Raw genomic sequence first — 20701 nt, forward strand, 5'->3', positions numbered from 1 at the left:
TGCATTTTTTATATATATAATGCATGTTTTTTCTAACTCCCATACGTGCTGCATAAATAAACCTATTTGGACTGTGAACAGTACTTTCCTGTTTTGTGACAAAGGAATAAGTTACAATTGTTTTTAGCAACTCAAATATGTAAAGAGTATTTTTTGAAGGAGGCGGGTCATTTTGGGACATTTTCATATGTAAAGGTGTGGTCTCTTGACTTAGGCCATTATTAAAAAAGTTTTAAATTTCTGTTGCTGTGTGGTGTATTGGGTGTTAAAACGTTTACCAGAACCAGCTTTTAAAGGATTTTTAGAGTTACTTTCTGGACAAAACTCCAAGCGTTACCCAAAACAACTGATGCCCTACCCAACTATTTATGTAAATTTGTTAACAAATTACTGAAAACGTTATAAAGTTGACAAAGAATTGGGTTTAATTAATGCATCTTCGGTTCGATGTGGAGTCAAAACCTGTCATTCTGGTCTTGACTGTATTTTGAAGCTTTAAAATCTCTTATACCAGCGATAAACTCCATACTTCTACAACCTTTAAATTATGTTACATGATCCAATGAGTTAGTGTGGGCACAGTTGATTGAAGAAACGTGTTTTTAATATACACTAGCCTCGCATAATACTCAATTTCTTATACAGCTAAGTTGCAATTATTTACTATGCCTGCATTTCTACGCGCCTTTACGCCTAGCTTTATTACAAATCTCCTGCATATAGGTAATGTAATTATAATGTTTTTATGATACAAGCATTGGCCAACTAGACTCTGAATAAATGAGGATAAAATACTTGTTTATTATATTGATTGGATTTAATTGTTTAACTACTTAACTAAGTAGTTAAACATAAAGACATTTAGATTGTTTCAACTGAAACAATCTAAATGTCTTTTTCAGAAACGTGTAGGGCTCACTTCCTGTGATCCGATAGTGAAAATACTTTTATCTCTACTTGTCACAATAAAGTGCTTGTCGACACTATATCAGTTTCCACAATTCAATTTAGCACTCTCGAGTAAAGTGTGCCCACGACAGTAATCGCCATGAAATTAGCCAAAGTTAACAGAGAGGTTCTCAATTCGGCTTTGTTAGGATTTGACGTTTATGTTTTTGTACTCTGCATTTTATACTCTGTCTAACTTGGAGGTAAGTACCATCATTTGTACTAATTTACAGAAAATTTTGCAAATTTTAACTGTATCATATAATAATAGGTAGAGTTACCAATGTTTTCTAAAGTAAAATAGAGAATGAATATATTTTTGTATTTCAATAAAATACACATTTTTCATTTGTTTTACATATTATAAATATGGCTTTTGTTTTTGTTGGAGTTCCCGCATATGTAATAAAGTGCATACCTTAACATGGAAAGTTTTAGAAGAATCCTATTGGAAGCTTTGGGACTGAATTTGAGAAATATAGGGAAATGAGAGTTTAATGTCCCTAACAACAGTATTTTTAATAAAAACTAATTAATTTTTAATTCCTTCACAAAATATTTAATTATATTTCAAATATTTACAGTACGTAAGTATTACAAATACAAATGAAATAACATAAATACATCCCTACGAGAATTTCTTTAAAGTTAAATAAGCAACATGAAAATTTAATTGATATAATATTCATTTTTATACATAGAATCTCTGATTTATTTACTTATGCTAGGATGTTCCTGAAAATTTTTTATTACAAATATCATAACTTAAAGTATTAAAAATTGCTCAATTGTTTTTACATCCGTTATTTTAACATACCGTATATACCTACTGCGGAACACAAACCAGTAAATGTAGTTTTTAAAGTGATCTACTATTTCCTCCTAGGATGTCATTATTTGTAAGTTATTACGTGTCATTTATAGGTTCAGTTCAAGTGTAGTAGATCTAAAGATATACATTACTTGTACATATATAATCATCTCATGAAGCAGTGGATCTCAGTTATTACTTTCCATTGCGAATATGTTTTAATGACTGTCTCAGAGTAGGTGTTTTATCAATTATTATAAAACGACTTGCAACATGGCAAATTCTAGTACCAAGCATTACTGTAGCATTGCAATGTTCCTTGCATCACAGCGAATAACAAAAATAACAGCATTAAAATTAACATTCTTCAACTCAAGCAATACTTAATTTGCTGAACATTTTTTAAGTATCTGTCACTTCGAAACCCAAAAGATATATGCTCTTGTCAAACAGTGAGATTGTTGCACCCGGACTGAGTACTGACATGTGTGGCCTCAAGATAACCGAGCCGAGCCCGCACGACACTCGGCCGACTCACGTGTCGGGCGCGGTGCGGGTACGTGTGTCCCGACCTTTACGCAGTTGATAGGCTGAGCTTGCATGTTATTGCTGGGTTTTACAAATGTGCTCCAACTAGTGCTATCTTATGCAATCTAAGTAAGGATTTTGACTATGTTAATTGCGACATTCTGTTGAAAAATACTTTTAAATTGTGAGGTATTTGGAATCGAAATCCATTAACTAATTCAATCCTATCTCTTACATTGGCAACAAAAACGTTTTATAGACGAGAGATATTATAAATGATGATACAAGTACCACAGCGATCGGTTGTTAAATAATTTTTATTTCTGTTTGATTAATAAGTAAGCAATTATGCTACATCAAAATGGTGTAATATTTCTTTCTGTACCAGTAAAAGTGTCATACATTTAAATGCATGTATGGATGATGTTGTAGGGTAAGGTATATTACGATATAGTCTTATTAATGTTCTTCTTAAGCTTAGATAAGATTCAACACATTATTTCAATGAAGAATCTAAGGACCTAATAACCTTGCTAGCTATGTAAATAATGCTACATTTTTAGGTTTTACTATGTACAGGAAACTGTCTTGTAATGCGTTCATTAATTTTTCTTCTTGGAATAACTATAACAAGTTTCTTTTAGGGAACACATTATTAAAGTAGTGTCCTTATACAGTGTGTTCTAAATTGTGTGCACAATAAAGGGAACTTCGAAAGCACATGAGACCAGCAAAGATTAAATGGACAAGTAATGCTCGATTATCCTTAGCCGTTTTACTCTATCGATCATGACTAGCTACTGTTGAACTTACACTACTTCGGATTCGGGGACAACGCAGTGAGCTGGATTAATCCTATCCTTAGAACAGGAGGCAGGTGGCAAGATGAATACATTCAAGACCTTCCAAGAAAGTAAGAGGTATCCCTCAAAGCAGCCCTTTAAGGCCGATCACTTTGTACACAGCTGATTTGTCTGACTACATCGTTAGGCATTCGCATATGCAGATGATTTGCAACTACAATTCGTCTACAAACTTTAATTAGTGGGCGTTCCCATTTTGAAATTAGTACTGATCCTAGCAAACATAAATAGCATTCATAAATGGTCGATCAGCCTTGATCTTCAGCTAAATGTAAAGAAGTAGGCTGCACTTAATGTAGCAACACAGTAGTTGTTACAAACTATCAGGGAATGTCTAGTACAAGTGATGCTCGTGAGTGAGAGACTGCTCGTGTCTGACACCCTGAAAACACTAGTATTGCTGGACAGCACTCTCTCATTTACTGATCATGTGAGTGCTTTACTGGTGCTTGCCTCCGAGGTCTGGTTAAGTTGAGATTACAGTACTGATACAAAACCTTGCCTGATGCGGCTAAGCAGCAGCTGTTGAAGTATAATGTTCGGTCATTGTTTTATTACTGTTTTCCAGCAATGGAGACAGCATTCAGAAGACAATTATAATGCAGCTATGCGTTTTGTTTACAATTTGCAAAACACAATTATTTATCCGCATGCCGTGAAACTGCCAAAATTTTACCGATGGATGCTAAGTGTAGGGCACTGAAATGCTGTATGATTAATAATACTTTGGCAGTTAAAGAGCCCGAGTACCTATATAAACGACTTCTGTTCCGAGATGAGACTAAGGCGTTTTATATGCCAGGATATCAAGCTTCACTCTCCTAGCATTCGTCTTGAACTTGACAAGAGAGAGTTCAATTACTTAGGACCTAGATTGTACAACAGCCTCTCATATAGCCTAACGGTTGGCGTGTACTGGCTTTAAAAGGAAATTAAAATCATCATTATATTAACTTCATTTAATACACATTTTTGTTTAATAACTTTATTTTATTGTTATTTATATTGTATAGGTATTTTATTTTGTATTTTAAACCTATTATATTAATGTTTTATGTTTGTTATTTTATGTGTTACTATATTTTTTTAATAGTAAGTGGTTCCGTATTATGGTATGTAGTTGTTCAGCATGAAGCACAATATTTAGTTGTTTTTATTCTGTTTTTATATTATTTTTAGAATTTTACTTTTTATGGCTGGAGTATATTTGTAAATCAGTGTAAACTGAAAGCGTTCCACAGTAAAGGCATTGTATTAATATTACATGATTCCCTGCAAATTGTAAATATATTTTCTGGTCAATAATTTTGCCTTTATACATCAAATTTGAATGATTATTTGTTTTACAAACTTACATTTTGGTGCTGCTTCGTGTTGGTCCAATCTGGAACTAACCCCGACAGAATCGAGTCGGTATCTGTCTGCCCGTAGAATAACTTTTGATACATATATCGTAGAAACTTAAAACTTGGTACATAGGTTGTTTTTTGGCTGAGGAAGAACTGTATTGGTTCTGTGGTAAAAAAGTAAAAATTAATAGTTAAAACTGAATTCCAATATCTTTTGGATAATTAAACCATGATGACAGCAATACAAATTTAGAATAAACAACTTTATAAACAGACTGAGTACAATCATATGACATTTTTCAGGTATGTAAGTTATTGTGTTGGATTGGTGGTTACAATACTAACGTACGTTAAATTGCGTTATTTCGGATTCTCCGGTACTCCGGTGTTATCAGAGTTTTTAATTAACAGTTTTTTTTATTAAAAATAATAAAAACATTTTATAGTAACAACTGTATGAAACTTCTTATTGAAATGATTCATACAAAATTCCAACCAAAAGAAACAGATCTTTTAAATAAACGGAACCAAAATGAATAAGATGGGTGTATGAATAAGGTAGGAAGTTGTGAACGATTCAATACAACATTTTGTAATATCCTATGACAAGAACAACTTCTAAAAAGGATGTCAGAAAGCTCAGCAAGACGCTTAAACTGTAAGTGGGGTGACAGCAAGATTTAAAACCTACAATTTGGAATGTAATAGGATATACTTTTTGACTTTTTAAAATGTCACATTGATATCCAATAATTAACGATAATAACTAAATACTTTTCTGAATATTTAATAATTTGTACAGGAATAGCAGGATAATGGAAATTTTCCATCGTTATATGTTACAAGATGTATAACTTTATGAGTGAAGTATTTAAATCTATCTTCTTAGGATAAAAACTATTTTAAGAAAAAGGTAAAAAGAAAAAGGAAGAAAAAAGAGGCGTGAAACGTACCCGAAAATGCTTGTAGTCCAGATAGGAAAAAATGAACCCACAGTATGCAAGTCACGAGCACAAAAATTCAAGAGCACTATCACAAGTCTCACCAGCACAGGCAAAAGTGGGACACTAACAAGGAAATCAATTTGATGTAAAGGCAAGGGGTTCCTCCTCTCAGGCAGTATAACTGACGAAGAGGATAGATTAAATTCTTGAAACGTTTTGTTATACATCTAGTAACATATAACCATAACAAATGTCTGAAACCATATTATTCTTCAAAACATTCATCGCCATTAACAATCATATTAAGCAAAGAAGTTGTACCAGTTCTTGGTATTTATATTATAGTGTTCTACATACAAATAACTCTTTGTTTGAAGGTTATTTTTGACGATGGAAGGATTGTGAAGGAAACAGGATTTTTCCTGACATTTGCCATCGTTCAGTGAAACAATAAATCGTTGTTAAAATTCCAAAACGTGGTGTTACTGATTTCTTGTTTCACTGAACGATGGCAAATGTCCGGGAAAATCCTGTTTCCTTCACAAATAACTCGTTATTATACTATATTTTATCCAAATGTTTAACAAATCATTCAAATTTATAAATGTGGTATTGTTTTTATGATTTGTATTTTTGATCATATTGTTCATTTCAGAAACTCATACTGCACAGTGTACAGAGTGAACTGCCTGAGTATGGTGGAGATGGTTTTGTCAGTTTATCCATATTGTACATTTCGTTTGCTGTATTTATGTGGTGTGTGGCTCCCGTCATGAGTGTTACTGGACCAAAATGTGCCCTTACCCTGGGAGCAGTTGGGTTCAGGTACATAGTCATATTATACTACTTGTTATCCACACTAATTAACCAGAGTATGTTACAGTTATTACTATTGTAGTCATAGTGCGTTACTTTTTTATATTTAACAAACATACTGACTAACTGGTAATTTAAACTACAATAATTTTTTTTCTCCTTTTTCATTAGAACGAGAAAATTTAATTACTCTCCTCTCAAATATTACATTTTAGAACACCAATATACTCTCAATAGCATCTTAATGTATCTTGAGTGATCCTAATCAAGGACGTTGCCAGCAAGGGGGTCCAAGGGGTTCGGACCCCTTTATCAATTTTTAAACGTTTTAATTACTTTTCTAGTAAACAATTCAGTATTACTGACATACTCCTGAAAGATCGTTCTCAACAAAGAAACGGAACAAGAACTTTTTAAGGAACAAAATTGTGCCTTACTCTCTGTCCAAAAAATTTCACTACCGAAAATATCAGTTGTTTGGATCCCCCCCCCCCAATTCTTTTTCCTATCTACGTTCTTGATCCTAATATATTCATATACAAGTTTATTATCCTCTAAAATATAAGTCTAAAGTGGACATGTCAGGTTTTTCCATGTATATCTAGAGGACTGTGTTTTGCATAGTGAATTTAGAATGATTTTAATATTATGATTACAATGATACTTTTTTATTTACATTTAAGCATTATTGATATATAAATGACTAACGACGATAATAACGTATTGTTGTCAAAAAATTCAAACTGTAGTCATAACACCACTATAGTTTTGATTTTGACGTGACAACGTCTTAAATTAGGTTGCGGCTCGGAGTCACTCATGAAAAAGTGTAACGCCCGGTAACGTTACGATGCCCGTCCAGTGGGTCCGCCGCACGGGATCCGCACGGGATAAAGCAGATAACTGTGGGTCCGCCGCACGGGATAAAGCAGATAACTATGTTTATTCGTGAAAATGTGGAGTGCTTAGATTCGTCATTTACAACAACTACAACAATAAAGGTAAATAATTGTACACTGATATTTCATTATCGTAAACTATGATTGATTGATTAATTGTTAGATTGACACAAAAGTTGAGAAACTGAGTTTATAGGTTATGTCATACTATTGACAAATGTTGATAGTGTTAAGTAAATTATTAGTTTAAATCACTCTGCAATCAATCGTAATTCAGTCGATTGAGAAGAAACAGCGCGTATTGCTAGTCAAACATTTAAAATAACAAATTATAACCTCTAACCTGTCATAACAGTGCGACCAAACAAACGAACTAAACCGACCAATCACCACGCGCGGAGTTAGAATTTAACTGTGTTTAGCAAGAATTTCAAATTCCAATTTTAGTAAATGTTTTATTCAACTTTACCATTTACAATAACAAATTTTAATTAATTTCAAATTATGTACAATGTTTTAGTAAACAAAATATATTTCTATAGTTAAAATTTGTGCAATTCTTATTTTCATTCAATTCCTTGTTCCTATATGCAATTTAATAATATTCATATCAATAAATATTCTACCGAGAAAAAGACATTGTCACGTAAAATCTTCGCCCGTAAAACCGACTTTACAGGCAACCATAATTATTTTTAATAAGTTATCTCCTTGTGTAGATGTCAGTAAATATTAAAAGCGAGAATTATCCATCTTGAGTCGTCATAGTTTAAAGTTTACGAACACAACACACAGCACAGCGAATAAATAAATAATATGAGAAACACAGCATCTGATGTTTAATAATAAATTATGTTTAATATTCGTGTGGTAGGCGTATCAAATGTTGTGTTTTAGTTATTATTTATTTATTTATTTGTCGTGTTTTTAAAAGTGTTTAACTATGACGGCTTATTCCATCTTTCATACACAGGAGAGGTGCTCAGAAAAAGACTTGTTAATTATACTGGACTTTTTAAATATTTCTCAAATTGGCCAAATACATCATTAGCTTTCAGGAATGAATGACCTCTCACTACAAACATAAGTGAAGACTTTCTCACACTGCTAGAATATATAGGTAATAAACATAAAAAGACGTTTGTGTCACAATTATTTTTATTTTAGTGCATGTAGCCCATCACTGAAAAACATTTTTCAAGTTGATTGAAGAAAAATCGAGGTTGATAGAGTAACTTTAAACTGTAACAGAGTTTTATCAATGTTATGTAATTGATTTATATGTTGTTCACTGGCCACATCCATCATCTAAATGAAAAAGTTTGGGATTTTGTTCATAATATAATTATAATATACATATATTCAAGTGAACTCAATTATACACTATAACAAATTACTCAGCATCACTGTATAAACTAGAACAGCTTGTACCTGGCTTCATTCCTGGCTGAGCGAAGCTGGGTGTTGTATCTCGGCTCTGCCTGCAATGGTATTGGAGCAGCCCTCATTTGGACCTGCCAAGGAGTCTACATCATCCTCAACTCTACAGCTGCTACTATCACAAGAAACACTGCTATATTCTCTGGGCTCTGTCATTCATCGTAAGTTCTTTCCTAATTCAAAAATTCCATTCAAAAGGCTTTAGTAACTTTCACCAAGCATATCTTAAGTGGGTATATTTTGTTAGCCCACATCAAACCTTGTAAAGTCTTGTATATGAAACCTTCACACTACATATGCTTCACACCATTTTATCTACTAGTGCTTCTGGCCATTATTCCTAAGGAAGGCAGCCTCACCTTTAGTGCTGCCACGCTCTGATGGTGACGAAATAAATACACCTGTTGAGACAGTGCGTTTGCAGAGTAAAATTCTAGAGGGTCTGGGTCACAAATGATTAACAAAGTAGTAAAATTAGAATTCATACAATCCCAAAGGATTTATCCAAAGATAATTTTGAGTGGTTTAGTATGCGCTTAAAATAAAGACTCTTTTGTGATTTTCACAATAAAATATACGTGTGGACAATATTTGAGTACTATTAAATATAATAAATAATTATTATTTAATGTGGTATATAATAGGACTGACAAAGGTACTTAAGTTCCCTGTCCACTCATTCCACTATAGTCCCCCCAGTCATAGGAGCGTCAGTAATCACTGCAGTCAATGATATATCATACAGTCAGAGTAGAACAGAGAGTATACAGGAATGTCAAGATCCTAAAAAAGATATACAAGTTAAAAACGTTTTGGGAATTACAGGATTTGTTGCTAAAATTATTAAAGATTGTGTTCATATGTGTGCTCTGTCAAACAAACTAAGAAGAAATAACACTAAATTAACCCACTATTAGCTATTCCCACTATACTTCAGTTAGCTAATTTTAGCAAGCCATTTATAGTAACAACAGATTCAAATGCAGGTGGATGTGTACTACAAGAAAACCACTAACATAAATCAAATCAAATTTATTTCAGAATTTACAAGCAAACATAGTACTCTTTATATACACGAAATTAGTCCCACATGGGACACAGGAGCTTGTATTTGGTGAACATGGATTGTTACCTGAAGCTTGGTACTTTAAACTAGTTACATACTCTGAATTAAAGTATGATGAGAAAGGGGCTTGAGCAACAATTTTGTGTATTGATAAGTAGCACGAGTTTTTAGTAGTAGTTTTAAGTTGTTTTAATCTCAAGAGAAAAGTATGACGATTGTCTCTATGGGTTAAAAGGGTTTTTAATTTACCGTTGAATATAAAATCTCAGCATATAAAGCCGATGCAATATTGCACGTGTTTAAGGGCAAGAATGCCGCTTGATCACCACATTATGAAAGTTAAGATGAAAAATATACTGCATTAGTTTGATTACTATACATTCCTTTCAATTTACAACAATTGTCAAAACATTTTTATTCATGTGCCATAGCATGTGCAGACAAAGGACTTACATATTTTTTGTGGGAAATGTCAGAGGGATGGTTAGTCATCCTTATTCTAAGGGGATTATTGGTTTTACCATAAACTTTGGACAATGTTTAGAGTTCAACTGGTAAATAATATTGTATAAATTACAATTAATATTACCTTTAATTTCATATCTTTTGTTATCCATGAGTTGGTTTTCCGCACGGTTAGCGTTCATGAAGCCAACCGTGCATTATACATATATACATATATGTATTGGTTGTTTCCACTACATATGGTTTAATGAACAAGAATTATGCAATTTGGATCATTATTATCATAAATTCATTCATTACTATCATAAATTATTACTTAGATGTGATAATACATATTACTAAAATTAAACTCATCTTGATTTAAATAATGCATACTGTATACCGTTATAATAATTTGGGATTAAAAATTAAACTAACAACTTTATTATGATTTTCAGAATGCTCTATGGGAACCTCTTTGTTTACATCAGTTTTGAGGGAAAGACGCGTATTGACAGATCAGCCCAGTTGCTGGTGATATGGGTGCTGCTGGGCCTGACTGTTGTGGCTGTTATATTAGCGTTGTTACTGCCTTCTCCTGTCCATGCATCAGAACGCTCTTCGCCACGTGTTGGGGTCCTGCAGGCGATCCACAAGTCCTGGGCTGTAGCAACTTCCACACACATGCTCATTCTTTGTCCAATGTTCTTTTATTGCGGTGGGTTCTCGTTATAACTAAGTTCATATCTGGGAAAGATAAGGTAATCATTTCAAAAGACAACATACCTGTATTTCCAATAAATACATTGTTTCCATAGAGAAATTGTCAGTAATCCCATAATTATATTTAAGTTAAAATTAAAGCATTTCATAAAAGCACAGTTTAATTTAATTAGTAAAATAATTATAATACTATTATTGGGTATGTTTTAAAATAAACTTAAAAATGGTCATCACAAAGCATGTATTTTTCTGGACAGTAGAGAAATAGCCACTATAAACTAAAATGCATGAAATAAGATTTAAATTGTGACTCAACAGATAAATCATAAAAATCTTATAGATAAGAAATGGCATAAATTGATCTTAAGGGTAATGCAACTATAGAAAGAAAAATATCATTGAAAGCCTTGTTGTGGCAAATAAATTGTTTTTTAATGCTCTTAGGGCTGAGATATTGTTTGTTCTTCATATGACTATAGAAGAATAATTTCTTGGAATAAAACTATTAATAAAATTACTCAGTTTTCTTTACATTGTCAATATATAACAAAGCCAAATTAATGGCCAGGCTAGAAATGGTATTTGTCATACTATAACAAGAACAGAAAATTTTCCAATGTAAATTTGTATTTTATGGCTTTTAGAAATCAAATCTTTTATTTTCAGGCCCTCCACAAATTTGTGGTGTGGCCTGAAAATAAAATAATATCTTTAATTTGTAAATGCCTGGCACAAAATAAAAATTTACATTGGAAAGTGTAACGAAATATGTAATAAATGTAATACTTTTATTAATTGCATTAAATTAAACAATTTGCAACTTCGCGAAGAATCTCATTCACCCTGAATGGTGTTTTATATTTATAATACATTTATTGGAAAATGTAATAAAACAATATTTATACGCAGTACAGTTTCTTATGTAGTACAACTATTTACATTTTTCATGTTCATAATCTATTTCATTTCTTGCATACTATCGGAAATCGTTTATCTGGCTACAATAATGATGTACAATTTCATTCTTAATACACTAATGTGTAATTGTGATGCATGCCTTCCTAATGGGTTTTCGGTATGTTAATATAAGTTATTTAAATATACCTATTTACTTATTACACTGTTCAGTCTCCATTGCTCCTGTTTTCCAAACGATTGGTATTTCTCAATCAGTTTATTCATTAAATCGCTCTTCATATTGATATAATTAACTTTTTATTTGTGAATTTTATGAGAAGATTCTGCTGGTTGTTTCTGCCAAGAAGTGAAATAAAGTTTTTTACAGTTTCAGATTAAATAAAACTAATAAGTAATAGCTGGTAATATAACTGTTTTAACTTGCTCTCTCTTGTACATGGACGTAGCCAGCAAGGGAGTCCAAGAGGTCCGGACCTCCAAACTTTTAATTTTTCCAATTACTTTTTTTACTAAACGATTATTATTATTTAAATAATTCAGTATTACTGACATGTACTGTTCAAAGATCGTTCTCAACAAAGAAATGGGCCAAGAACTTTTCAAGAAACAAAATGGGTTCTTACTCTTTGTCCACTTGGGGAAAACTGTCTGTATCCCCCCTCCAATTTTGTCCTGCCTATATTCTTGCTCTTGTAAGACACCACAAGTAATGTTTTAACTTAGTATTTTAACATTATTTACTACTGTAAGATTTAGATTCTTTATTTTTTACCAATTTCAATTATTATTAATTAGGGTTTATGTTCTCCTAAGAATGTATAGAAAACAAAAGGTTCACTTTCAAGGCCTATATTTTTAGCCCCTCAATGGTAGTATAAAATATTGTATAAAAGAGTTTTTCACTTAATAATTAAGACACATACACAAATCTATTTATATAGTTAAGGTATTAAATAGCTTAAAAAGGTATTTAAAAGAAAATGTCATTCCAAAAATAATAAAAGAAAAAGATGAGCCTCGTTCTGTTTGTCTCTCTGTCTGTTCACATGCAATCTCTAAAACAAACTTACTTATAGACTCGCAATTTTATCCAGGCGACAATGATGGTGCATGTCACTCCATGGATTTTGCTAACCATTCAGCTGAGCGAGAGATGAGGCCAAATGCTTGACAGGACTAATATAAGAACTTATCTGCTATTGAATAATATAGTGTGAAATGTTTATTATAGGTTTGCAAATATCCTATTTGTCAGGGGTATTTGGTGCTGCAGTTGGATTTACAACATACTCTGATGGGTTTTCTCCCAACCAGTTGGTAGCTGTCACTGGGTTCTCTACGGGAATTGGTGAAGTTCTGGGTAAGAAAAGTTTTTGGTAAATACATTGCATTGGTGGTTCTTAAACATTTAATACACAAAATAAAGCCTTAGTTTTTGTTTCATTTATGAATTTTGTCGACAGCTCAGGTACTTCTGATATTGATCAATCCCTTCCTGGAAAACAGGCCTTGGATGCGTACCGCCATTGTCTTCCTAGGGATGATCAGTGATTTTATTGCATTCCTTCTCTCCTACTTAATGTATGCTGACAATTCAATCTTTGGGCCAACGAGTGACTCCACCATCATCACTTCTAGGTAGAGACCAGCCTCGCCTATCCTACCCTCTTTAATTCCACTTGATATGATTGATTACACATTTTAAGTGTTAATGATCCATTTTGAGCTTATCCTAACTTAAAAACTTGTCAGCGGAAATTATGGCCTTGATGGTGAGGCTTTAGCCACATTTAGCTGTCTGGAAATTATAGAAAAACATGATATAAATATTTTTATTGATTATAACTAACAAAACGTTATAGGTATTGATTCAGCTGATTGTTTCTTTCTTTCTGTTATTGTTATTTATTTTTCATACTAATTTCTGATCAATCTGGGGTTTATGAACCTTAATAATGTTATTTTTAATTGGTAAGAGCAGCATATTATAGTCCAAAACAACCTCATTGAGTATTAAACATAAAAAATCGATATGCTTAAATAATTGGTTTCCATGACCCCATAAATTGAATAAAGGTTTTAGAGCGGTTAATGACGTGCCGGTACTTGTTGTATGGCTAAGATGTATATGCAAAAAATTGAATATTTATATAAGAGTAATGGTTGTGCTGCGGTTGTGAAGAAGTGTGTTTTTACATGTGGTGAAATGTAATGTTATGTTTGGAGTGTAAACAATGAGATTAAGTTTTCAAGGATTATAACAATGTAATAGTGACATACTGCAGATAATTTGTTTGTGTATGGAATCTAAAGTTATGATAAATCTATGTATCTCTTCTACGAAGAGTCTTCTTATTGAGAGACATATTATTGTTGGCTAAACGTTAACAAAGCCTATCACTCGACAGGCAATTTCATTTTTATACTGTCTATCTGTCTGTTTGTCCACACTATATTTTGAAAACGAACTGATCTATAGATTTGAAATATTGCATAAAGCTTCATTTCTATATAAGAAAAATTGAGTTCAATGACGTGTATGTCTTTCCATGGGATTTGGCTGAGCGTTAGCTAATATTTTATGCTGATCTTATATCCTTAAGACCAATCGTGATGGCCATGAAAAATAGTGACCTAAATGAATTGGAAAACAATGCAGCACAATCATATGAGATTTAAATATGTGACATATTAGTAACTGTCGGGTTCAGTGCAAAGGAATATACAGAAATCATGGTTCATAACGCAATCTTTGTATTAAAATGTTTGATCTATTTTAAATAAGGTGGATCCAACATAGCGATCAAAAACATGAACTTAATCAAAATGAAGTAGTTGCTACTCAACGATGACATGTGGTAGTTCGAAGTTCATATCTATAAAATGTAGAAAAAATTAGGAGAAGGGATATTCAAAACTCACCCTGTACATTATGTCTCTCAATTAAGGGTAGTATTGTACACATCACCTAAAACTATAATATTCTTGTGAGTTAATAACTCAAAACTTGTACAAATATAACTTTTAGAATGTTCAAAACACATATAATGTTTTAGCGTTGATTTAACTCATTATTAATCAAGATGTCTTTTTACATTCATTAAATTTGTATAAATGGCAATAGCCTGATTTAATTTTGAGAAAGATTGAATGACAAAAAGTACTTGCTCTGCCAAGATTTTAACCTTGATCACCCACTTGCCAGGCGAGCATGCTATCATGTGTTAGTTGGTCTTCCGATCATAAGCTACTTTGTTAACTGTGGTAGCATGCTCTTCTGACTAGTAAGAGATCTAGGTTCGAGTTCCGGTGCAGCAAATACTTTTTGGGATTTAACCCTTATTGAAATTAACTCAAGATGTAAAAGAAAGAAATTTATTTTAAAAGTTTATCAGGAACGGAACATCTGATTACTTATGAATTTTAATTTTTCTGTCTGCAGATCCTGGATAGCCATGGTGATAGCTCTGCTACTTGGGCTCAGTGATGGAATATTTATGCCAATGCTGATATCTGTGGTTGGCAAGATTTATCCTGATGCAACAGCTTCTGCCCTCACTATATACACTTTTTGTTTTGTGAGTGAATCTATATTCTATATTAGGTGATGGAATATTTATGCTAATGATGATATCTGTGGTTGGAAAGATGTATCTGATGCAACAGCTTCTGCATTCATTACATTCACTTTTGTGTTATGAGTGAATTTATATTCTATATTCAGTGATGGAATATTTATGATAATGATGATATCTGTGGTTGGAAAGATGTATCTGATGCAACAGCTTCTGCTTTCATTACATTCACTTTTGTGTTATGAGTGAATTTATATTCTATATTCAGTGATGGAATATTTATGCTAATGCTGATATCTGCGGTTGGAAAGATGTATCTGATGCAACAGCTTCTGCTTTCATTACATTCACTTTTTGTTTTGTGAGTTAATCTATATTCTATATTCAGTCATTCAGAAATAACGAATGGTCAGAATATTTTAGTAGTCATGTCACCATTTTATATGATATTTCTTTCATCACAAATCACTAAACTATAGTAAATTCCCAACAATAAGTAATTTATCAGTGTGATTCTAAAATTTACAATCAAAACAAAACAAGGTTTTTATAACCAATATGATACATATAACTAACATAATAATACATATTTTACAACTACGATATGTAATAACCATAGAGACTTTATAACACGAAGCATCTAGGGCGCACAATAACTTTTCATTTTGCTTTTACAAAATCATACCTTTTATCCAGCTTAGGAACTCGGATTTTTCGTTTCTGTAATTGTAAATGTTGGTATTATAAGGTAAACCTTGGCATTACCGTTGAGACATCTTGTCAGAACAACATACAGGAGAGGTTAAAATAGAATTTATTATAACCAAACAAATTTATAGGGCACACTAATTTAATTAGTGATGCTAATCCCTATTGACTGTGTCTTGTCAAATCATTAGAGATTGTTTAGTGAGAGTGTGTAATGATTTAAAATTACTGCATGTATAATAATTATGGTTGTAGGCATACTGTTTCTATTTGTGATTGCTATAAATATGTCTGGATTTAAGAGGGTTCTAGGGTGACTATTAATTGATTATTGGCTCCCCCAAACATTGAGAAAATATTCATAGTGCATATATGTCTCCATCCCTCAAAAACGTACCCTTGGAGTCAGAGTTCTTGAACAAAGTTTATCCATGTCAGTTGCCCTATTGAAGCAAATGGTTCCTGTATACTAATGTTACGAATACCTCTTAGTTAAATCTTTAATATTACACCACCATGTAACTATGTACATAAACTACCTTCTAGGGTACTGATGTGAGAGAATCTCCGACCTTCAGACTCAATTTCCTTAAAAAAGGGATTTGAATAAGCCTTAGTAAAACTCAGCCTCAGTTATTCAGAATGAATATTATGAATAACTTCATATTTTGGTGAAGTTTTATACCACTTAGCCAAACCGTGTCATTTCAGTATTAAAAATAAGAATATAGAGATTTAGAATAAAAAAGAGAATATAAATGGTGGAGCTAAAAATGTTCCAGAAAAGTAAAAATTTTTTATAAACAAACTTTAAACTTAACCAATATACAGGTTTTTCACAGCAAGGCGTCACAAACTTCTGTAGCTGATAGTACTCATGATTCCAAACAAAAAATGTTCTATAAACATAGGTAAAAAAATGTGTCGTTTATCCGCTAGCCGCAATTTTGTTTATTTTTATAAAAAGTTATCTTAAGAACTAATAAAGCTAGGCACAAGCTTTGCACATAGATTATGACAAATGAAAAGAAAACTGAAAGAAGTAATTGTGTAATTTACTTTAATATTTAAAATGGCATCTGTTGAAAATTTTTAATGTCGAATACCATAAAAAACACAGTACCTATATCTAACTGATACAGTATATCTCCTGTAAAAACTTTTTTGTTATTTAAAACAAAGTTTTAAAGATACCTTTTTAAACGAAATCTGTCAAAGTACAAACAAGCACGGCCAATTTAAAGATACGCTTGCACAAGCCAGAAGCAACAAACGGCTGATGCCTCTTAACTGTGACATGTTTGTTCATCTCAGCTTGTCCAAACATACCTTTAAAGTGGTCTTGGTTGCATATATGTTGACAGATTTCTTTGAAATAAGTACTGTTGGAATTGATATGACGATTGAAAAATATTTGAAATCTTGTAAATTTTGTTAAATAGTGCAAAACAGCTGATGCCTTTTAAATGACACAGTGTATGTATATTTATTTATTTACTATACAAGTAGCTTTCTTTATTTATGTGTGATGACTAAAAATATTTAACTTGTTTGTTGCAGAGTTTAGCATCAGCTGTCAGTTTCTTCTATAGCGCATTTTTAGGTTTGCACATGCAAATTACTGTGTTAGTAGGACAAGGGATAACAGGTGCTTTGGCCTTCGCTTATGTTAATTATCACGTTTGGAAAAAATAAACTTATTTTTTTAATTTTTATACTTTAATCTATACATGAACATTCACTTTCTTAAAAAATACAATCAAGATATAAACTAATTTCCAGAAAAAGAACAGACAAAGTGCAGAATATTTGTTTTACTACTATCTTTTCACATTGGCTCAAAGTAAAATAATCGTCACTTCATGCACTCTTCTTGTTGATTATAAAAAACTTCAGGTGCTTCAGATGTTTTCCAATCTTTTACTCTTATCTCTATGTGTGATACCTGGCCAGTGAACACACGCCCACCAATCTTGCAAACCACACTGGACTGGTTCAATCATCGCTGCTACATCACCTACTTCATATTGTAATATTAAATGTGACATTTATTATAATAGTTGTTTAATTTTGCACTCATTACTCTGTTATTCATTTCATAGATCAGGCTACTGTATACAGTGAGGTACTCACTTTGTTATTAGAAACTTTTTATAAAATACTCCAATTCAAATGTACTTATTCCTGAAACTTCGTACCCACTAGACAATATTTTAAGAAGGTCTCTGACTGACTTGACTTTGAATGCACAAAGAAGGATGAAAATTAATTAATACAAGACATATGTTTTCATTTTAGTAATAATAATTTTTCCTTGATTGCAGTAAAGAAATTGAAAAAAATGTAATGGAAATAGCAGTTCATAACATACACTAAAAATACAGGGTGAGGCAAACCACCCGTACAGTACGTATAGCGGCCAAACCAAACGAGGTAGATTATTCGTAACAACTTAAACCCCCCTATTTCCACCCCAAAGAATTTGGATAAATTATTTTGAAATCTCTAAAACTCCCCAAAAAGGTGGTTTTTGGGGGGTAGGGGTGGTTTTTGGAAAATTTTCAAAGGTAAAGATATGTTGAGTTATACCTCATTTTAAAGGTATTTCTTCACTGATTATTTTGATGGAAAAAGTTTGAACCTATCTTGCCGCTTATGTACAGGGTACACCAAAACGTTAAAAAATCAGGGGTTTGTGGGTAAATTTATTGTAACTACCTGCACAAACGTAGAGAGACGATATTTTTATTACAAAATAATGATGAGATGGCTTATCGAAAAATATCATCAAATGCCACCCTACCCCAAAATTTACACATTTTAAAAATACATAGAATTTTGAAATACTTAACAGCCCCAATCTAAAAAAAAAATCAAATAGCAACCTAGGTTGTGTTGTACATCATTAGAAAGGTCTTTAAAAAATAAACATTTTCTACATTTAAAGTTTGTCTCTATCTCGAATGGTTTCAAAACTGTAGTACAAAAATAGATTTTTTAATAATTTTACTCAATGTATTCATTATAAAAGTCAGTGCAATGTGCAAGTAAGAAAAAAGTTCCAACAGTAAACTCGTCTCTTATGTTTATGATTGAAAAAATACTGTATCCAATTTTTAAAAGTCTTTTAAAATTTAAAAAAGTATTGAAACACTGTAACCTAAATGTCTTACGATAAGTGCTGAGTTCTCTCAAGAAACAGGAAAATTACCCAGTTATTAAATTAGTACATTTTCAATTATAAAAAGTTTTAAACTTAAATTACACAAAATGTAGGAGAAAAACTGTTGTTATTTAATCATTGATGTGAGTGCCATGGAAGGAAGGAGTGTCCTGTCATTATTAAAAAAAATAAATACTTCAAACTGGCTTTGAAAACAAATCTACCATGTTACAGCAGCATCATGGTAAATTATCAATATGACAATGATTAATTATCAAACTAAAACCAACAATAACCTAGTAACTGACCTCATGAAGAGTTAAAACCACTGCTCAAACTGCAACCCATTGTTTTTCAGACAGAGTTCAATCCTTGAGGTGAAGCTATCTACAGCTCTAATTATCTCTTCTCTACTGATCGTGTTTATAGCCTCCCTTATCCGCTGCATCATGTCCTCTCTAGTTGTTGGTCTTGATTTATACACTAGTTATTTTACTCTACCCCACAAGTAAAAGTCCATACACGTTAAATCAGGAAATCTCGCTGGGTAGTTCACAGGGCCACCTCTTCCAATTCATCTGTCAGGGTATTGCTCGTTTAGAATTAATCGAGAATCTTCGGCGTAGTGAGCTGATGCCCCATCGTGCATAAACCACATACGTTGTAAGACTTCCTCAGGGATTTCGATCAATAAATTAGGCAAGTGACCAATGAGAAAGTAACTACTATAATAAATACTCTACTACTATACTAAATACTCTACTATAATAAATAAACTACTCGGTCTAGGCGATCGTCAAAGAAGAATGGCCCTACAATTTTGTCACCGATAATACCGCACCAGGTATTTAGTGTCCAGTACTTTTGGTTGTCCACTTCTCGCATCCAGTGTGGGTTTTCAAACGCCCAGTATCTCATATCTTGACGGTTCACTTCTCCATTACTCCTAAACGTGGCCTCATCACACCACAGAATGTTACGGTGAAAGTTTTGATTTTGTTGTAGTTTTTCTCGAACCCACAAACAAAAGTTCATTCTATGAAGTTAATCATCTCCATGGAGTTCTTGATGTAATGACATCCTATACGGGTGCATTTTATGATCGTGAACGATTTTTAAAACAGATCTTTGACTCATACCAGAATATATAGATATACTGTAGATCTATATATTCTGGTATCAGATATAGATACAGAATATAGATGATTCAGCTACTCTTCGTGTAGAATCATGCGGATTCAGTTCAAAGGCTGCCAAAACCTCGGGTGCCCTATCACTTCTCACGGGTCTAGCGAGTTCCTTTCCTTTGTTGAGGTCATGTTGAACATGACCTGCTTCACGAACTCGACTAGCAAGTCTTTGAAAAACGTTCCTGGAGTGATGTTGCTGTCAGGGTAACGTTGGGCATAAAGAAGAGCGGCAGCTGAGTAATTTTGGAAACATTCCCCTAACACCATAAAAGCATGTGGAATGCCTCCTCATTTGAGAACGGCATTTTAGAACAAA

General features: G+C 32.5%; 1 protein-coding gene across 2 annotated transcripts; it reads left to right on the top strand.

Moving 5' to 3' along the window:
* Positions 1-1011: 1011 nt before the first annotated feature.
* Positions 1012-18109, top strand: LOC124366596 (UNC93-like protein MFSD11). 2 transcript variants are annotated; one of them, XM_046823192.1, is made up of 8 exons: positions 1012-1151; positions 6099-6268; positions 8583-8759; positions 10567-10826; positions 12981-13109; positions 13213-13387; positions 15192-15327; positions 17593-18107. In XM_046823192.1, exons 1-8 carry the CDS (start codon positions 1110-1112, stop codon positions 17725-17727), a joined length of 1224 nt encoding a protein of 407 aa, XP_046679148.1. In that variant the 5' UTR covers positions 1012-1109; the 3' UTR covers positions 17728-18107. The 2 variants fall into 2 exon arrangements, with proteins under 2 accessions (XP_046679148.1, XP_046679150.1); XM_046823194.1 differs by lacking the exon at positions 12981-13109 and having other exon boundaries at positions 17593-18109.
* Positions 18110-20701: the final 2592 nt, after the last annotated feature.

The sequence above is a fragment of the Homalodisca vitripennis genome, chromosome 7 (genome assembly GCF_021130785.1).
Source record: "Homalodisca vitripennis isolate AUS2020 chromosome 7, UT_GWSS_2.1, whole genome shotgun sequence".
In the NCBI taxonomy this organism is placed as follows: Eukaryota; Metazoa; Arthropoda; class Insecta; order Hemiptera; family Cicadellidae; genus Homalodisca; species Homalodisca vitripennis.

Coding starts and splice junctions, on each gene's coding strand:
- LOC124366596 (XM_046823192.1), top strand. CDS start 1,110: ATGTTTTTGTACTCTGCATTTTATACTCTGTCTAACTTGGAG. Junction 1,152..6,098: donor ATACTCTGTCTAACTTGGAG/GTAAGTACCATC, acceptor TGTTCATTTCAG/AAACTCATACTGCACAGTGT. Junction 15,328..17,592: donor CTATATACACTTTTTGTTTT/GTGAGTGAATCT, acceptor TGTTTGTTGCAG/AGTTTAGCATCAGCTGTCAG.